Below are 20297 nucleotides of genomic sequence, written 5' to 3'. Positions count from 1 at the left end.
TCTTTGTAACACCAATGGAATATTTTAAAGAGTAAGCCAGGAGCATCTCAGAGGATGATGTACACCTTGAATAATAGTGGGTGGAAAGGCAGTGGTCTGGGAAGGAGGAGACACTTTATATTGTTCAGGAAGAAATGAGGCCTGATTTTATGCCTTACACACAGAGCAGATGGTTAGCCTCTAATTTCAGCCTGGATGAAGAATCTTTGAATTGTACTATTTCAGTCATTCAATAGGATTCTCGGAAGACCCATATTGTTTCTTGTAAAGAACTGTTTGTATCACAGAAACAGCACATGAACTTACAACACTCTCAAAGAGTGATCCAAACAGATCCTCGTCTCTCACAGAAACATGCAGTTTTGACTATCTAATCCCATCCCTTTCCCTGACCAATTGCAACCTGGGTGATCAGCCCAAATTGGTCACCATCCCCCAATAATCACAGCCTCTAGTTTCCTCTTGGTACGGCAGTTAGTGCTAATTCCTCTCAGAGATGGTCTGCTTGTAAAAGAGAATTCTAAGACAAGTTGCCAGAAGAATGAAAATGTTTCCACTGAACAACGACTAAGATTTGCAAAGGAATAATCTTCTTGAGGCTTGAGGTGTGGAATCTGGACAAAAGGAAGCCATGTAGAGAAAACTCATTCTATATTATAAAAATGTTCACACCCAAGACAATAAGGATCTGCAATAGAAGCAGATTCTCAAAGGTCATATCGATGATAAGATTAGAACATTTCTACATACATTGCTAGATGAATGAACTGAAAGAACAGACAATGTGGGACATTACTTGTGCAGTACTTCACCATCTGCCGTTATCAGGGGAACAGCTTTGGTGATAGTTAAATCAAGTGTTCTGTTGATCCTATCATGCACAGAATGTAGATTTCCACTGTCACAGCCAGTTTGGAGTTCTTGATTTGCTTGATCCAGTGTTTATTTTGCACAGCATCTCCCTGTTTTTCAGCTGATGCAGTGTTCTAGCTGCTATGTTTTGCATCAAGTTGGCTTTGCCTTTTCCTTCAAAGACAGATATCACCTCTGATGAGCAGGTTTCAGACTAGTTCTTTTGTGTATTCTTCCTTTAGCAAATGTTGCTGCTGCATCATAAATGATTGAACTCAGTGACTCCCAAACTTCAGCAATATCAATGTTGATTAATACAGCTTTTATTTATGTGCCTGTAAAATATATCTCAATACTGTTCCTCGATCATTTAATTCCATAATCCAGGTGTCACTATTTATAATGTCCAATCAGTAAGAATTGTCAGCAAGGTCTAATCAGCACTTTCTATTTGGAGATGGGAATCAGTGAAACCTTTCAGAAACTGAATTGTAGATTTTGCACCAAGATCAATTTAGGATTGAAGTAAATGTTCATAATCTCATTATAAATTAGCCTCCCATTGAGAATTTTCCATTACTTTTGAAAATGCTGGTCTCCGTAATGGTGGTCAGAGACTATTGCTGATTGTTTTCAAAATCCATATGGTTCACCACTATCCTTTTAGGGAAGGAAATCTACCATCCTTCCCCAGTTTGGCCTACATGTAAATCAAGACCACCAATGTGGTTCGCTCTTAGCTGTCCTCTGAAATGGCCTACCAAACCACTCAAAGAAAAATCAGGGATGGACAACAAATTTTTAAAGTATTGTCCAAATGAAGCAAGCATATAGTTATGGTCTGGAATGCATTGCCTAGAAATGTGGTGAAGACAGGTTCAACTGAGGCAATCATGAGGGTACTGGATGATTATTTCGGATAGAAATGGAGTGCAGGGGTATGGGGGAAAGGCAGGAGATTGGCACTAGATAATAGAACCAGTGCAGGCATGAAGGGCAGAATAGCCTCCTTCTGAACCGTAAGAATCCTAAAGATTCTGTGACAAATGATTTAAAGAAGAAAAAGTTCAGGGAAAAAAAACACAGATGGTGCTTTTAAGAAAGGACACCACAGCTCTGAACCTGTGACATATGCAGAATATTAAACTCTGTAACTGCCTTGAGTTTGTTAACTTTAGCAGAAATAAGAGTTTCTGAAAATTTGTCCATGGTATGTGGGAGCCATTCACTAGGCCTGGCATTTATGTCCATCCCGAATTGCCCTGGAGAATGTCGTGATACGCTGACTTTGTCAACTGCTGCAGTCCTTTAGGTGTAGCAACAGGTGCAATCCTGTTAGGGAGGGAGTTCCAGGATTTTGACCCAGTGACAGTGAATGACGATATGTTTCACAGTTAAGATGGTGTTAGGCTCAGAGTGGAACTTGCAGGTGGCCATGCTCACGACATGTGACATCCATGTTCTTTTACGTCGATGGTGGATATGATGCCAATCAAGCAGGTTATTTCATCCCTATGGTATCAGACTTCTTAAGTCTCAGGTATTGTTGGAATGGCACTAACCCAGTCAAGGGAACAGCATTCCAACACACTCCTGACTTGTGCCTTGTAGATGGTGGACAGGGTTTGGGGAGTGAGGAAGTGAGTAAATTGCTTCAGGATTCCTCGCCGCTGATCTGCTGTTGTAGCTACAGTATTTATATGGCTTGTCCAATTCCGTTTCTGGTCAAACGCATCCAGCAGGATTTTGATAGTGGGGGATTCAGGGATTGTAAAGCAATTGAATGGCAAGAGGAGATGGTTGGATTCTGTATCATTGGAGATGGTCATTGCCTGCCACTTATTGACCCAAGCCTAGATACTGTCCAAGTCTTGCTTCTTAAGGACCTGGACTGCTTCAGTATATGGGAATTTGTAAATAGTGCTGAATATTGTGCAATCTTCAGTGAACAACCTGACCTTTATGATGAAGTACTGAAGATGTTTGGGCATAAGACTACCCTGAGGAGCCTCTGCAGTGATGTCATGGGAATGAGATGATTGACCTCTGAGAACCACAACCACCTTCTTTAGTATTAGGTATAACTCCACTGGTGGACTGAAATCCACCAGATCCTTCCAGTTTTACTCAGGCTCCTTGATGTAAAGGACGTTGTCAGACGGTGCACCTCCGACTTAAGTGACAGCAGCAATTACAAAAGAATCAAACCACTGCAGTCACTTATGAACTCGCTGATGTGTCAGCAGATGGGATGACCGAGTGAATCTCTTCCCACACACGGAGCAGCTGAACGGTCTCTCCCCAGTATGCACTCTCTGGTGTGCTTTGAGGTCAGATGATTGTCTAAAACTCTTCCCACATGAAGTGCAGCCGAACGGTCTCTCCTCAGTGTGAACTCGCTGGTGTCTCAGCAGGGTGGATGACTGAGTGAATCCCTTTCCACACATGGAGCAAGTGAACGGCCTCTCCCCAGTGTGAACCCGCTGGTGTGCGTCGAGCTCGGATAACTGTCTGAATCTCTTTCCACAGTAGGTGCAACCGAATGGCTTCTCCTCGCTGTGAATTCGCTGGTGTGTACAAAGGCCTGAGGACTGGGCGAATCTCTTCCCACACACTGAGCAGGTGAAAGGCCTATCCCCAGAGTGAAGCTGTTGATGTCTTAGCAGGGTGGAGGCACTCCGGAAAGTCATTCCACAGTGAGTGCAGCTGAACGGCCTCTCCTCAGTGTGTGTTCGCTGGTGTAACATGAGTTTGGTTGTATCAGTGAATCCCTTCCCACACACAGAACAGGTGAACGGCTTCTCCCCAGTGTGACTGCGTCGATGGATTTCCAGCCGGGATGGGTAATTGAATCCTTTACCACAGTCCTCACATTTCCATGGTTTCTCCATAGCATGTGTCTGTGTATCTCCGTATCTACACGTGGGAGATGTGAATAATCTCTCCCTGCTGCGAACGATATAATACTTTTTTTCAATTTCTGTAATTAGTTAAACTTCTTTGCACAGTCAGTTGACTGGGACACTTGCACTCAGGCTATGTGTCTTGTTCAAGCTCTTTCCACTATCAAGTCACTGGAACACTTTCTTTCAGGTGCCCATGTGTGTGTTGAATATCTGGGTGCTTTTCCAGTAACACTGATATGTGAAATCTTTTCCCACAGTCACAAAGAATATTTCTCTTTCCACAGTCAAATGCTGATGATATTCAGGACTAGGTGATTCAAGTGAATCTGTCAGACCTCAGCATGATGTTTGATTCCGTATTCCTATCTGTAAATTCTCCCTTATTGTTGTCCTCTGTAGGAAGATTACAAGAGTTATCACGTATTACTGTGGGATATAGATTGAAAATAAACAGTTATAGTCTGTGCCCAAACTCTCCAGTTGAATCTCATTTCTTCCAAAATGTGGATTCCAAAACTGCACGCAGTGCTCTAACTTTGGCCTTACCAACCGTTTATACGGTTTCAGCACAACCTCCCTGTTCATGAACTCTATGCCTCAGTTAATAAAGGCAAGTATCCCATATGCCTTCTTAACCACTTTATCCACCTGCCATGCTGCATTTAAAGGCTGGTGGACATGTGCATCCCAAAGTCCGACCATTCATCATATATTCACGTGCCTTGTTTCTCCTGCCCAAATGCATTACCTCACACTTATCTGGATTGAATTCCATTTGCCAATTTTCAGCCCATCTGATCAGCACATCCAGAAACCCTACAGTGTGGAAACAGGCCATTCAACCCAACAAGTCCACACTGCCCTTCCAAAGAGCATCCCATTCCCCCTACCTTTCCCTATAACCCTGCATCCCCCAAGTCTAATCTACCTAATGTACACACCCCTGGACACTATAGGCAATTTAGCACGGCCAGTCCACCTAACCAGCACATCTTTGGACTGTGTGCAAACTCCACACAGTCGCCCAAGGGTGGAATCGAACCTGGGTCACTGGTGCTGTAAGGCAGCGTGCCGTTTGTATTTTCTCCCCATGTCTGCATGAGTTTCCTCTAGGTGCTCTGATCTCCGCCCATAGTCCAAAGATGTGCAGGTCAGGTGGATTGGCCATGTTTAATTGCCCCATAGTATCCAGAAATGTGCGAGCTAAGTGGATTAACCATGGGAACAGCAGGGTTACAGGGACTGTCGGGGGTGCGGGGGAGGGGTCTGAGTGAGATGTTCTTCGGAACATGGATTCGAGCAGCCTAATGGTCTGCTTTTACACTGTATGGATTCTATTCTATGAATCCTCCTGTAATCTAAGACTGTCATCAATATTTACTATCCCATCAATTTTCATAACTCCCGTGAGTTTAATAATCAAATGTCCTACATTCAAGCCTAAATCATTTATATTATCTGAACACAAATAATTGACAGTGCTGGCTGGGGGTTGGGGGAGGAGAAGCCAAGGCAAGGGGATTGGATGAGTTGCTCTTACAGAAAGCAGGCACAATCAAGGGCTGAATGAAACACAAAATTATTAAAGTGCGGAAGCAGGCCATTCAGCCCGTTGTGTCTAAGTCTGCTATCCCAATAAACATTTCATATATTCTTCTGTCTGTTTCCTGTAAATCTCCATATTCTGATAACATCCTAACTCTCTCGGTATCAGGGCCTGATCGCATCCTGATCCGACTTCACGATCTGCCCGACAGAGTGCTTGCGCATGCGCTGTACCAGACATCGCCCCTTATAGAGATGGCGTTCGCGCATGTACCCTGCTGCACTCTGCCCCTTACAAAGATGGCGATCGCTAACACGGTACATTCATGAGAGAAGACCGCCAAAGCTCAAACTGCTGCTCGCTTGAGGCAAACCTGAATCAGTGGCTTCTTATTCGACGCTGGCTTACATAGAATTTTAATGCAGCACGTAACCGACTCACCCAGTAAATGTTTAAAATTCTGCGAATTTAGTTACGGATAATTCTCTGTCTCGCATCATCCACAGACCTACGCATGCTCAGTTCATGTTAGCTAATTGTTTGGCGAAGGCTCCGGACCAATGGGAAAGGGGATAGGGCCGAGGACCCAACGAGAGCTGCTGGCCCTCCAGCCAATCGTAGTGAAAGAGGGGCGGGACTAAGATCGGTTATCCTTCATTGGTAGAAACTCTGCTTTATTTGGAAAGTTGATTTGTGTCAAACGCCAGGAGAAAACAACTTTTCTGTTTGTGGCTTTAAATACTGTAGACGGAACTCTTCTAGGGCTGGAGCAGACGTTTCAAGTTTTAGTAAAGATTTGTAGCTCGGGTTGTGAGTGAGGTTGTTGACTTGCTCACCGAGCTGGATTGTTTCCAGTTAGACGTTTTGTCACCGTGCTAGGAAGCATCATCAGTGAGGCCTCCGATGAAGCGATGTTGTTCTACTCCGCTTGGAATTTATACTGTCCCGTCCGTTATGGTGAGTAATGTCATTTCCAGTTTTGTTCTGTATGGTCCATCAGCAATGACAACATGCTCAAAGTACTCGACCTGTGCCTCACCACACACTTCGTCTTTAATGGTCAAGTATACAAACAGATCAGTGACACACCCATGGGGTCACCCATCTCAGGACTCATTGCAGAGAGGGTCATGCAAAGACTGGAACACACCTCCCTCCCCTGCATTCAACCTAAACTGTGGATCTGGTACGTAGATGACATATTTGTCATTATTAAATGCAACAAACTAAAAAGGACCCACCATTTCATCAACAATGTATTTGTGGGGATTAGATTCACGACAGAACAAGAAAACAATCAACTTCTGTTTGTGGATGTCAGAGTTGAACATAGTTCCAAGCCTCCATATACAAGAAAGCAACCCACACTGACCAAATCCTCAACTTCCACAGCAACCACCCCAACATCCACAAACAAAGCTGCATTAGGACACTATTTAAATTGGCCACCACTCCAGAACTATGCAGGAAAGAGGAAGAGCACCTGTACAAAATTGTCACTATGAATGGATATCCCCGCAACTTCATCTGCAGGTGCCTACTAAATAGACAACAACAAGACGACACAGTGCCCTAAGACACTGGCCACACTGCCCTATATCAAGAACACATCAGAATTGACAACAAAACTCCTAAGACCACTCGGAATCATGGTAGCACACAAGCCCACAGCCACTCTATGACAAAAACTTACAAGGATTAAAGACCCCATTCCCACAACACGCAGAACCAACATAGTTTACAAAATACCATGCAACAACTGCCACAAACGTTATATCGGACACACAGGAAGGAAACTAGCCATCAGAATATATGAACATCAGCAAGCAGCAAAACGACAAGATGAACTTTCCTTAATATCAGTACACTCGGACAACGAAGGGCAACATAACTATAGTAGCCCAAGCCAAACATAGACATGCATTGGAATTACTAGAGGTGCGCTTCTCAACCCATAATGCAATCAACAAACATACAGAATTGGATCCCATATATAAACCCATACACAACAAAACCAGAAATGACGAGACAGACGGTATAAATTCCAAGTGGAGTGGAATAACATCGCTTCATCGGAGGCCTCACTGATGATGCTACGTAGCATGGTGATGAAACGTCTGAACGAAAGCAAGCCAGCTCGGTGAGCAAATCAACAATCTCACTGGAGCAAACATTTCCATGTTTGTTCTGAAATGGGGGAGCATGTTGAGACAATGTGCAAATAAGTCAAGGTCTGATTTAAGAGAATAAAAACCGAAGGAATTGCGGATGCTGTAAATCAGGAACAAAAACAGAAGTTGCTGGAAAAGCTTAGCAGGTCTGGCAGCATCTGTGAAGAAAAAGTCAGAGTTAATGTTTTGGGTCCAGTGACCCTTCCTCAGAACTGATTTAAGAGAATAACTGAGCAGAAGAGGAATGTCAACTTTAGAACAAGGCAAGTCCCAGGTTTCAATGGATGAAATGGCATAAGGGCTAGGACAGGTCATGGAGACGGTTAATACTGGCACCATTCAGGAAAGAGAAAAGCTCTGAGAATTGTCAAAATTCTGCAAGGAATGTACAGTCATTTGTATGTAGTAAAAGACGATTTTTTGAATAAATGAAGTACATTTTTGAAATAAAAAAGCAACACAGACTATAAAGGAACAACTAATCTCAAAGATAAACTGTTGCAGCATGTGTGGAGGGAATGTGCTGAATTGGGTTCAAATGGATTAAGCAATATATGTGCTTTCTCTATTGGACATTCGGATTGAAATCTGGAACTTGGATGGGAATATCAGTTGGTGTTAGAAGGGAAGATCTGGATCAGTGTGTTATTACAGGAAGCCATAAAATTGGACTGACAGTCTTTCCAAACTGATTCTTGTGATAGCAGCAATTCCATGTTGTTAGTCAGACTGATGGAATTATTAAAGATGGAGACCCTTGGCATATTTAAGGATGATGTATAAAGGTAATCTATGAATTACCTGAGAATAGTAATAAGGGGAAAGCAAGGGATCTGGAAAACAGCAGACTTTTCGTGTTATTCCGGGAGAAATGGGGTCTGGTTGTGCAGATGTCAATTTTTTTACACAGCACACTGTCAGCCTGGGGTTTCACCCTGGATGAACAATTTCCTAAATTTATCATACAAATCACTTAATGGAATTTTCAGACAATAAACATAATGTGATCAGAGAGAGGAAGGTTTGTTGGTTATAGCAAATAAGAAGAAGCACACACACACATACCCACAGATACTCCTGCACAAGCAGACTGACAAACACACTGGCATCACCACTGCACTCTGCCTCCCACAACAGCCAACACATACACACTATTATGTACACACCAGGAGGCAAAACTTCTTGTCCAGTTGGGTGGACATGAGCAATCACTCCAACTAACACTGGAGATAAAGTGTCAGTGTCAGTATAAACAGCAGTGTTAGAGAAATTCAAGTAAACATTACAATTGACTCCTTTGTACAATGAAATCTGTTTACCTCAATCCTATGTAAATTCAATGATCAATCTCCACTGCTCTCTGAGAATCCAAAGACTAATAACTATCCAAAATAAATAATGAATCCCTCCTCATCTCAGTCTTAAATGCAAAACTCTTTACTTTTAAACAGTGGCCAGCAGTCCTAGATTCCCCGAGAAGAAATATTGTCTCAGCGTGCACTCTGTTAAGCTCTCCAGTATCTTATACAGTTCAGTAAGATCACTTCTCATTCTCCTAAACTCCAACTTGCACAACTTTTCCTCAGAAGACAACCTGTTCATTAGAGGAATCACCTGAGTCAGTCTTCTGTGAACTGATTTTAATGCAAGTATAAACTTCTCTAGCAAGCAAAACTGTGAACAGTAGTCCTGAGATAGTAGGAACTGCAGATGCTGGAGAATCTGAGATAACAAGGTGTAGAGCTGGATGGGTCTAGGCCCAAAACATCAGCTTTCCTGCTCCTCTGATGCTGCTTGACCTGCTGTGTTCATCCAGCTCTACACCTTGCTATAACAGTAGTCCTGATGCAGCTTCACCAGGATCTTTTGTGGTTTTAGCAATACTTCCTTATTATTATACGGTATCCCCTTTGCAATAAAGACAAAAATTCAATTTGTCTTCTGAATTTCATGATGTACCAGCATGCTAACTCTTTGTGATTCACATATAGGGACACTCAGATCTCTCTGCACTGCAGCATTCCATCTCCATTTCAATATACTGTGCTTTTTGTTCCCTCCTACCAAAATGGATAAATTCACACTACCCCACATTACAATCCACCTATCAAAGTTTCTTTTTCCATTCATGTAACTTTTCTGCATCTCTTTACAGACTCTTTATAGCTTCACAAATTGCTTTCCTACTTATTATTGTATCAGCAGTAAGGTCACGACACTACACTTGGTGACTTCATCCAAGTTGTTAATATCAATTTCTGTTTTGGTCTCCCTCAATTGTGGATGATATTTGTCTCTGTTCTACTGGAACCTGAGATCATATTGTTCCAAATAGCATTCAGTGTCAGACAGTACAGGGAGTAGGGCATCATTCATTCCTAGACCTACACTGACAGGTAAAACCCCAGACAGCTCTATGATAAGAATTAATTCTGTAGAAGGTAACTGAACTCAAAATATTGTTTTCTTTCCACAAATGCTGCTGGACTTGCTGAGTTTCTCCAGCTATTTCTATTTTTGTGTTTGCTTGTTAGTAAGGATTTCTGTAGTTCCTGACCAGATTCCAGCCAGGACGCTAAAACCCAACTTTCTTAGAGTCCACTCCTGGAGGTCTCTCTCTTTGAGTTTACAACCTTCAGCAGGGTCAGTAGTGGAGTTACATGTTGGGAGTAATCTTGGAGTAACGTCAGGATATGACCCTTGTGGATGTTCCCATTTATGTATTATTGGTTAGCCTGGTATCTCCCACACAAATTCCTCTTTATTTGAAGACTATATATCTATTGTATAACTCACTGAGGAAAGGAACTGGAAGTATGCTGGAGGCAGGTTCAATAGAGGCATTCATGAAGACATTGGATGATTATTTAAATAGAAACAACATGCATGGTATGGAGGAAAAGCAGGAGATTGGCATCAAGTCAAAATGCTTCATTGACTTCATTCAGCACTGTAACAACATTGTGATTCTGTGAAACGTCCCAGATATTTACAGGCTCCAATGAAATTAGTTAAGATCTGCCTTATAATAGTGGTTACAGAACAATATCACTTTTAGACTGGAAATATAACTCTGCAGTATTACTTTCACTCAGGGACAGATCACAGTTGAACACAAATCTCTGATTTGACAATGTGTTTCCAGCATTCCTTGTTGTTCTTTATGATTGCAAGTAGAGTTGTAAAGCAACTATGACTGATGGCAGAGAGCAGCTGGGAAATATTTCTTACACGCCTCAGAATTAACCCACATGGGGACTTTGCTATCAGCAAAGAGAGATGAGAAAGCCTAAGTGCGGTTTGGCTGTCTCCATGAGATCCTGAAATACTGTGTCTGGGCTGAAGTTTGGTTTCTGCCAGACAATCCTCTCCCCCTAAGACTGTCCTTTCGGAACTCCAACTCGGTGGCATTCAACACTCAGGTGAGAAAAACAAAAAGCAACAACAATGAGTTTCAAACCAATCTTTTTTCTTTGCATTTATTCAGAATATTGAACACCAGCTCAATTAGCAAGATTATTAACATGATCAGGAAAAATGTCCAACTATCAGAGTAAAATTATCAGAAAGTTACAGTAGAAACAGAGGCTACTCAGCCCAAGGTGTATCCTGACTGGCTAAAATAGAGCGATCCACACTAATCTCTTTTTGTAGATCTTCACCTGTAGCCCTGAATCATCTGACATTTGAAGTGCAGATCCAAGTCTTTTTTTTTTAAATACAATAAGGTTTTCCTGCCTCTACAACCCTATCAGACATAGAGTTCCAAATCCTGCCACCCTGACTGAAAAGCTTTCTCTACTCCCATTCCAGGTTTTCCACCTTTGATGCAGAGAACAGATAATAGATGCAGGGAAGTTGTTTCTACTGGCAGGTCAAACTAGAACTAGGGGACATAGCCTCAAAATAATACAGAGCAGATTTAGGCCAACATCACATTTAGACTGGAAATATAATTCTGCAGTATTTCACTCAAGAACAGATCAGTTTAACATCAATTTCTAATTTGACAACATGTTTCCAGCATTCCTTGTTGTTTTCCCTGATTCCAAGTAGAGTTGTAAAGCAACAATGAATGATGGCAGAGAGCGGCTGGGAAATATTTCTTACACACCTCAGGATTAACCTACACGGGGACTTTGCTATTTGCGAAAAGAGATGAGAAAGTCTAAGTACAGTTGAGGAACTTCTTCTCCCAAAGGGAAGTGTATCTGTGGAACTCTCTGCCCAGTGAAGCAGTTGAGGCTATCTCGTTGAATGTTTTTAAGGCATAGATTTTTGAACAGTAAGGGAATTAAGGGTTATGGTGAGCAGGCAGGTAGATGGAGCTGAGTCCACGAACAGATCAGCCATGATCTTATTGAATGGCAAAGCAGGTTTGAGGGACCAGATGGCCTACTCCTATTTCTTACTTTCTGCCAGTTACTGTAAATCTCAGCCCCTTGGTCATTGGACTGTTAACATAAACAGGTCTTTCCTATCCACTCTGTCAGGCTCTGTCATAACTGTATGTACCTCAATTAAAATTTCTCTCAGTCTCCTCTTTTTGAAAGAAAACGATCAGAATCTATCTAATTTTTCATCTTAGTGAAAATTATCCATTCCTGGAAACGTCCTCATTAATCTCCTTTGTACACTCTCCTCAGAAATCTCATCTATCTTGTAATGGGCAGGCCAGAACTGTATGCAACACAATCTGGGGTATAACCAATGTTCATAATAGCTCTGGCAGAACCTCCCTGATCTTGTGATTACCCTGAACACAAGATCTAGACATGGAACTGTAGAATCATAGAATCCTTACAATGTGGAAGCAGGCCAATTGGGGCCTATCGAGTCTACACTGACCATCAAAAGAGCATCCCATCCAGATCTACCTCATCCCGGTAACCCTACATTTCCCATGGCTAATCCACCTAGAGTGCACATGCCTGGACACAATGGGCAATTTAGCATGGCCAATCCACCTAACCTGCACATCTCTGGACTGTGGGAGGAAACCCATCAGACACAGGAGAGCATGCAAAGTCTACACAGATAGTCACCCTAGCACTGCTGCCTCACAGCTCCAGCATAATTACTGAGCCACCATGCCACCCAATTGTCATTTGGGGGAAAAAGTTGGAGTCTATTAGAAAGATGTAATTAAATAGAGCTTCATGAAGGGGAAATTATGTCTAACACATTTATCACAATTACTTGTGGAGGTTACAAGCAGGAGAGGGGAACAGGTAGAAGTAAAATATTTGGATTTCCAAAAGTCATTCAATAAAATACCACACTTTAGACTGCTTAATAAGATGAGAGCCCATGGTCTTGGGGTTAGTAAATTAGCATGGAGACAGGATTGGCTAGCTAATGTAAGACAGACTTGGGATAAGGGGGAGGGGTTTCAGAATAACCATCTACAATTAGTAGAGTATCACAGGGATCAGAGCTGAGGCCACAAATATTTAAAATTTACATAAGTGACTTCGATAAGGAAAGTGAATATAATATAGCCAAGTTTGCTGATGTCACAAAAATAGGTGAGAAGGCAAGTGGTGAGGATAGCAGAAAGAAAATATAGATAGATTACCTGAGCACACAAAAACTTGGCAGACGGGATATAATGTTTGGTTATTCATATCACAGAGGAGCTGAATATTATTTAAATGGGAATGACTGCAGAAAGTGCAGCACAGAGGAGGCTCCTCAAGTAGAAATTACAAAAAGCTAGCATACAAGTTCAGCAAGCAATAGGGAAGGCAAATGGAATGTTGGCTGTTACTTCAAAGGGGTATGGAGTGTAACAGTAGGAAGGTTTTACTAAAGCTATGTAAGGTACTCTCTGACCACAGCAGGAATATGATGAACAGCTTTGTGCCCCTAATCTGAGGAAATAGATATTGATATTGACACTGGATGCACTCCAGAAAAGGTTCCTAAATTGATCCCAGGTATGGAGGGACTGTTTTACGAGAAATTGAGTAGCTTGGGTCTATACTTGTTGGAGTTCTGAAAAATGAGAGACAACCTTATTGAAACAGCTTTTTAAAGGGCTTGACAATGGTGGAAGCGGGAGACCCTAGGACAAGAGGGCATAATCTCAGAATAAGAGGTTCACCCAGTTAGGAGAGAGATGAGGAAGAATTTCCTCTTGAAGGTAGCAAATCTGCAGAATTCTTTACTGCAGAGGGCTGTAGAAGCTGGGTCGTTATGTATATTAAAAGCTGAGACAGACAGATTTCTAATCAGTAAGGGAATCAAGGGTAATGGGGAAAAGGCAGGAAAATGGAGTTAAGGATCATCAGGTCGACCATGATCTTCTTAAATAGTGCAGCAGACACAATGGGCTGAATAGCCTATTTCTGCCCCTGTGTCTTATGGTCTAACTGGATGTTCACTCCATGTGACTGAGATATCCTGCTGTGTCCTTATTCATTCAATTATAAACTATATTAACCAAAATACACATAGACAGCATGGAAACAGACCCTTTGGACCAATTAGTCCACTTTAACCATGTTCCCAAACTAAACTAGTCCAACCTGTCTACATTTGTTCAATATCCCTCCAACCTTTCCAAATGTCTTTTAAATGCAACTGTACCTTCATCCACATTTCCTCTAACAATTCAGTGTACGTACTAACCACTGTGTAAAAAAAGTTGCCTCTCATGTGCTTTTTAAAATCTTTCTCCTCTCATCTTAAAAATATGGCCCCTAGTTTTGAAATTCCCTACCTTAGGGAAAAGATTTTTGCTATTCACCTTATCTCTGCCCCTCATGATTTTATAAGCCTCTATAAAGATCACATTTCAACCTTCTACACTCCAGTGAAATAAGTCCCAATCTATCCAGTCTATTTTTATAACTCAAACCCTCCATTCTGGGCAACATCCTGATTTATCTTTTCTGAACCCTCTCCAGTTTAATCATATCCTTTTAACATATATGAAGGTTCATCAGATACTCACTGATCAGCTTCTTCCATTGTGCTGAAGTCACTATAGTTTATCAGTAATTAAGCAATAATTTTCTGAACTCATTATCTAAACATCTCAAATAATAAGTTACTGAAAAATTCAGTCTTCTTTACCTAAACTATCCCTTGCTTACTAGTTTTATCTTTATCTGCTACATTTGAGTAAACCCTACCGTAATTATCTGATAAATAGCAAAAATTGAAGTCAATTTGATAATTAATTAAGTCTAGTCTCACTTTATAATTAATGACTTATTGGGACTCTCAGTGGGCTCACTCAAAAAGGAGACCGTTCAAAAGATTATTTCAATTAACTAATGAAACTGATTAATGCAGAAACCAGAACAAGTGCTCTAACTCGAGTTGTGCTCTAAATAGTGGCTTCTAAGGTTTAGCACCATTTTCCTTCTTTTTTTATATTTTAGCCCTTGACAAAGAAAGGATCCCAAATGCCTCTTGAACACCCGTTTCCCCATCCACCTGTTTTCAGGCACCTGTGGAAACCATTGCAAGGCCTCTTTATTCCTCAACACTTCTTCGTATCCTGCCATTTATTGTCCATCCCATTGTCTTGTTTGTCCTCCCCAAATTCATTTCCTCAACACAGATTGATTCCAATTCACTACTTTCCTCTGCAATAATCTATTGCCCTGTTTCTGCAATTCTTCCTCATTTGATGATCAACTTTTGTTGTAGCCTCAAACTTTTTAATTTTGACTGCTATATTTGGGTCTAATCATTGTTAGGTGCAACAAACAGGATGCCCACAGTAAACAGGCAACCAAAGCTGGTTCAGTCTTGGATGTGATTAACAGTGGAATACAACCCCTGCTGCCGCATGTGAACTTGCTGGTGTCTCAACAGGTTGTTTGACTGAGCAAATCCTTTCCCACACAAGGGACAGTTGAATGGCCTCTCCCCAGTGTGAACCCGCTGGTGTGTCAGCAGATTTTGTTTACTTTTAAATCTTTTCTCACAGTAAGGACATTTAAAAGGTCTCATATCAGTGTGAACAAGTTGGTGTGTAGTGAGGTGAGATGACTGAGTGAATCTCTTGTCACACAGCGAGCAGCTGTAGGGTCTCTCCCCGGTGTGAACTCGCTGGTGAATCAGAAGGTCAGATGAATCAACAAATTCCTGCCCACACTCAGTGCAGGTGAACGGTCTTTCCCCAGTGTGAACTCGATGGTGTCTCAGCAGATGTGATAAACGAGTGAATCCCTTTCCACAGACAGAGCATGTGAATGGCCTCTCCCCCGTGTGAGTGTGTTTGTGTTTCAAAAGATCCTTTGTGGTTTTAAATTTCTTTTCACAATCAGAACAATTAAAAGGTCTCTGATCAGTGTGAACAAATTGATGTGTCAGAAGGTGGGATGAACAAGTGAATCCCTTCCCACATGTAGAGCAGATGAACGGCCTCTCCCCAGTCAGAGTCCGTTGGTGGTTCAGTAAATCCTTTTTACTTTTAAAGCTCTTCTCACAGTCAGAACATTCAAAAGGTCTCTTATCAGAGTGAACAAGTTGGTGTGTCAGGAGGTGGGATGACTGAGTAAATTTCTTCCCACACAGGGAGCAGGTAAATGGTCTCTCACCAGTGTGAGTGCGTTGATGTGTCACTATATCCTTTCTACTTTTAAAGCTCTTCTCGCAGTCAGAACATTTGAATGGTCTCTTATCAGAGTGAGCCCGCTGGTGAGTTCGGAGATTGGATAAAGCATTAAATCCTTTCCCACATTCAAGGCAGGTGAATGGCCTTTCCCCAGTGTGAACTCGCTGGTGTGTATAGAGGCTAGATGACTGAGTGAATCCCTTCCCACACACAGAACAGGTGAACGGCCGCTCTCCAGTGTGACTGCGTCGATGTGTTTCCAGCTCAGAGGGGTAATTGAACCCCTTCCCACAGTCCCCACATTTCCACGGTTTCTCCATGGTGTGGGTGTCTTTGTGTCTCCCCGATCTGGATGATCATTTGAAGCTGCATCCACACACAAGTGTATGGTTTCCACCCACCATGACTGTTGTGACGTATTGGGCAGATCATACAACCGGTTACCACTGTTTCCACAGTCAATGCACTGGAACACTCTCATTCAGGTAACTCTGTTTCAGTCCTTTTCCAGTCTCACTAATCTATGAACTTTTTTTTCCTCCCCAGAAACAGAAGAGACAAACGTTTCTTCTTGCACATTCAAATGTTCATGTTCCAATTAACTAAATGTTTCTGTCAGATCTTGATATTTGGTTTGAATTTCCTATCTGCAAATCCAGTGCTCTGAATACCCTGTAAAAGGAGTTGAAATATTTAGAATATGCGACAAACAAATTGGCTGTTAGATGCAACTATAATGCAGGTATTTACATACCTCATGCTTCCCAACCCATTCACCGCATCTCACCTCAAACTTTCAGCTTATCTTTCTAATCCCTTTTCTCTCATGCATACATCTAATTTCTTGATTAAAAAAACAAATTCTCCTTCTGCCACAACTATGTCCTATGAACTCCACAATCTAACCACCAAGTAAAGACATTAAGTCAAAACATTCTCTCTATCCCCACCTTGCCCAAACCATTCATCATTTTGAAGATCTTGATCTGCTCACTGCTCTTCCTTTTTCTCAAGAAAGATACCACAATCTGTACGCAGTAGCTTTTTTTAGACCTGGGGGTTCAGGTACATAATTCTTTGAAGTTTGTTTCACATGTAGATAGAGTGGTTAAGAAGGCAATTAGCATGTTTGCCTTTATTGCTCAAATCTTTGAGTATAGGAGTTAAAATGTCATATTGATGTTGTACAGGACGTTGGTGAGGCCTCTTCTGGAGTACTGTGTCCATTTGTGGTTGCCCTGTTCTAGGAAGGATATTATTAAGCTGGAGAGGGTTCACTAAAGATTTACTGGGATGTTGTCTGGAGTGGAGGGCTTGAGTTATAAGGGTAGGCTTGAGTTATAAGGGTAGGCTTGGATAGGCTGGGACTTTTTTCACTGGAGCATAGGAGGTTTAAGGGGGACCTTATAGAGGTTTATAAAATCATGAGGGGCATAGATAAGGTGAATGGCAGGTGTCTTTCCCTAGGATTTCAAGGCTAGGGGATATATGATTAAGGTGAGAGAAGGAAGATTTAAAAAAGACATGAAGGGCAACATTTTTTTAAAAAGCAGAGAGTGATTCATGTGAGGAATGAACTTCCAGAGGAAGTGGTGGATTCAGGTATAATTACAAAATTTAAAAGATATTTAGAGAAGTACATAAACAGGAAATGTTTGGAGGGATACGGCCCAAGCGCAGGATTATGGTCAGTGTGGACTTGTTGGACCGAAGAGTCTGTTTCTGTGGTATATGACTCTATGACAAAAGCCCCATCTCTGTCAGTCCAGGATAGAAATTCTGAGGAACTAAATATGTCAATTGGTTTAAGTTTGCTGCATGCAAATTGTCTGCCCCAACCCCTGTAAAGGCATTTATAAAATATAGAATTTTCCTTAGCCTATGGATTACTCATCCAATGACATTACCATGCAACCACTGTCACCCCATCCCTCACCACACAGGACATTCAAAATTGCAACACCTCGCTGCCTGTTACCAAATACTTGATGTGATTAATTGTTTCATTCTTTGTTCAATTAATTTGATGACAAGATTTAAATTGAAAACCAATTTCTAGCTACTACTTTTGTTCAGATAGTGCGGATGAGAGGTGCAGTGGGGCACACATTAGATCCAGGGACTGAAATAAAACAACTTGGTTTGGGTTTGAACAATACCATGCATGTTACTGATATCTTCCCTTGATACCAAGGCTTTGATAGGTGCTTTTCATGGTATGGGGAGCTAGAACTTGTCAATGTGTGTTTCACTTCTCTTGTCTTAAATCTAGAATTAGAAATTAGAAAATGCACAAAAAAATTCAAAAACAGTCAGTAACAGAATATCAGATCAACTTCACTAATGTTAGAAAGCCTGCGAGTTTCAGTAGTTTAACAGATATCCCAATACATACAGGTCTAACTCTGAATTGTCCCAGGAATGGGGCATGTTGTGATGCTCCTGAGGAGTGCAATTTCTGCAGTGTCTGACCCTGAATTGCCCCATGGATGGGACAGGTTGTGATCATATGACGATAAGAAATAGGAACAGGAAAAGACCATTCAACCACCCCAAGCCTACTCCACCATTCATAGGATCATGGCTGATTTGACATTCCTCACGTCCTTTCCCCATAACCCCCGATTCCTCAACTGATCAAGAATCTATCTCAAACTTAAATATACACAAGGATTGCCTCAACAGCTCTCAATCCCAAAATGACACATAACTCGTTGAGAGAAGAAATTCCTCATCTCAGTCTTAAATTGGCACCTTTTTATTCTGAGACAATGCCCTCTGGTCCTCGACTCTCCTTTGAGGTGTGTGAGGGGTGCAGTTTGTTCAGTGTCTCATAATAAACTGTCCTGTAACAGAGTAGGAAGTGATTTTCTACAGCAGGTGAATGGCATCTCCCCAGTGTAAACATGCTGGCATACCACCAGGTGTTATGACAAAGTGAAACCCCTCCCACCAATAGGGTAGGCGTTGCGTGTTTCCTTGGCATGGTGGCGAGTGAGCTTGCAGTACAGATGGTGAACCAAATTGTTCCAGACATTCCCAAGACGCATAATGTCCCCTGCAGCAAGTGCTTGTGTCTTGTCAGTGCAAACCATGCATTGACGCCTTGTCCACACTTCCAGCACACGACAGGTCTCTCTACACCGTGATTAGAGTTTGTTTCGTCCATATTTAAGAGCAAATGATATTGAAATCTTGATTAATCCAATCTTGAAGTGATATTTAATTTGGCCTTAAGAATTTCATGGAAGATGTAACCACAAGCCCAGGATGTAAATTCAGAACAGACATGACTTGATTTTATGGCACATTTTGTTTTCTTTCCTCTCTTTCGGACAGAAAGGCCAGTTTAGCAGGCAATGCATGTTCCTGGCCGTTTGCAAGTCACCTAGGCCCAGGCAAGGTACCCTTGCGCAGTGTTATAAGTCATAAATCATGAAATAAACAGCATTTTTGGGAATAACAAGTTTTGGGGTAATGTGAGATGAATTAGAACATCAAGAGACCACAGCTGCTGCCAAACTTGAAAGGGTTCAGAAAAAACTTTACAAGAATATTGCTGGGATTGGAGGGTTTCTGCTATAGGGACAGGCTGAATAAGTTGGGGCTTTTTATCCCAGAGCATTGGATGGGTGACCTTGTAGAGTTATAAAATCATGAGGAACATGGATCGGGTGAATAGCCCAGGTACTTTTTCCCAGGGTAGGGGTGTCCAAAACTAGAGGTTTAAGGGGAGAAAGGAAAGACTTAAAAAAAAGGGATCTGAGGGGCAACTTTTTCCATGCAGAGGATGGTGCATGTATGGAACAAGCTGCCAGAGGAGGTGGAGGTAGCTGGTACAATTACAACATTTAAAAGGCATCTGGATGGGTACATGAATACGAAAGGTTTACAGGGATATGGGCCAAATGCTGTCAAATGGAACAAAATCAGTTTAAGATATCTGGTTGGCACAAACAAGTTAGACTGAAGGCTCTGTTTCCATGCTGTGTAACTCTTATAAATACAAGAGAGTCAAATGGATAACCACCTACGTGTTATTTCCAACAGTTACATTACACATCTTTCATTGATGTTGAAAAAGGGGAGGCGCTTATGAGAAACAGAGGAACAAAACGGAACATCACGTGACATCCAGAAATGATCAGAGGTGGGATAACAAGGTGTAGAGCTGGATGAACACAGCAGGCCAAGCAGCATCAGAGGAGCAGGAAGGCTGACGTTTCGGGCCCGAAACGTCAGCCTTC

At 41.9% G+C, this 20297-nt stretch overlaps 2 protein-coding genes across 3 annotated transcripts in view; both read right to left on the bottom strand.

The window, feature by feature from the left end:
* Nucleotides 1-1987: 1987 nt before the first annotated feature.
* LOC125487649 (gastrula zinc finger protein XlCGF49.1-like) lies at nucleotides 1988-5573 on the bottom strand. Its single transcript, XM_048619601.1, has 2 exons — nucleotides 5497-5573; nucleotides 1988-3666 (listed from the first exon to the last, which is right to left on the bottom strand). Exons 1-2 carry the CDS (start codon nucleotides 5571-5573, stop codon nucleotides 3069-3071), a joined length of 675 nt encoding a protein of 224 aa, XP_048475558.1. The 3' UTR covers nucleotides 1988-3068.
* Nucleotides 5574-10949: 5376 nt separating this feature from the next.
* Nucleotides 10950-20297, bottom strand: part of LOC109924266 (zinc finger protein 239-like) — an 88718-nt gene continuing 79370 nt past the window's right edge. The window contains exon 2 of one of the 2 annotated variants that reach the window (XM_048619724.1): nucleotides 10950-16371. In XM_048619724.1, coding sequence (XP_048475681.1) covers nucleotides 15234-16371 — 1138 coding nt within the window. In that variant the 3' untranslated portion in view covers nucleotides 10950-15233. The remainder of the gene's footprint in view (nucleotides 16372-20297) is intronic. The other variant, XM_048619723.1, reaches the window with a different exon arrangement.

This window comes from Rhincodon typus, chromosome 43 (genome assembly GCF_021869965.1).
Source record: "Rhincodon typus isolate 14 chromosome 43, sRhiTyp1.1, whole genome shotgun sequence".
Classification (NCBI taxonomy): Eukaryota; Metazoa; Chordata; class Chondrichthyes; order Orectolobiformes; family Rhincodontidae; genus Rhincodon; species Rhincodon typus.
This window is presented reverse-complemented; position numbering and strand designations above follow the sequence as displayed.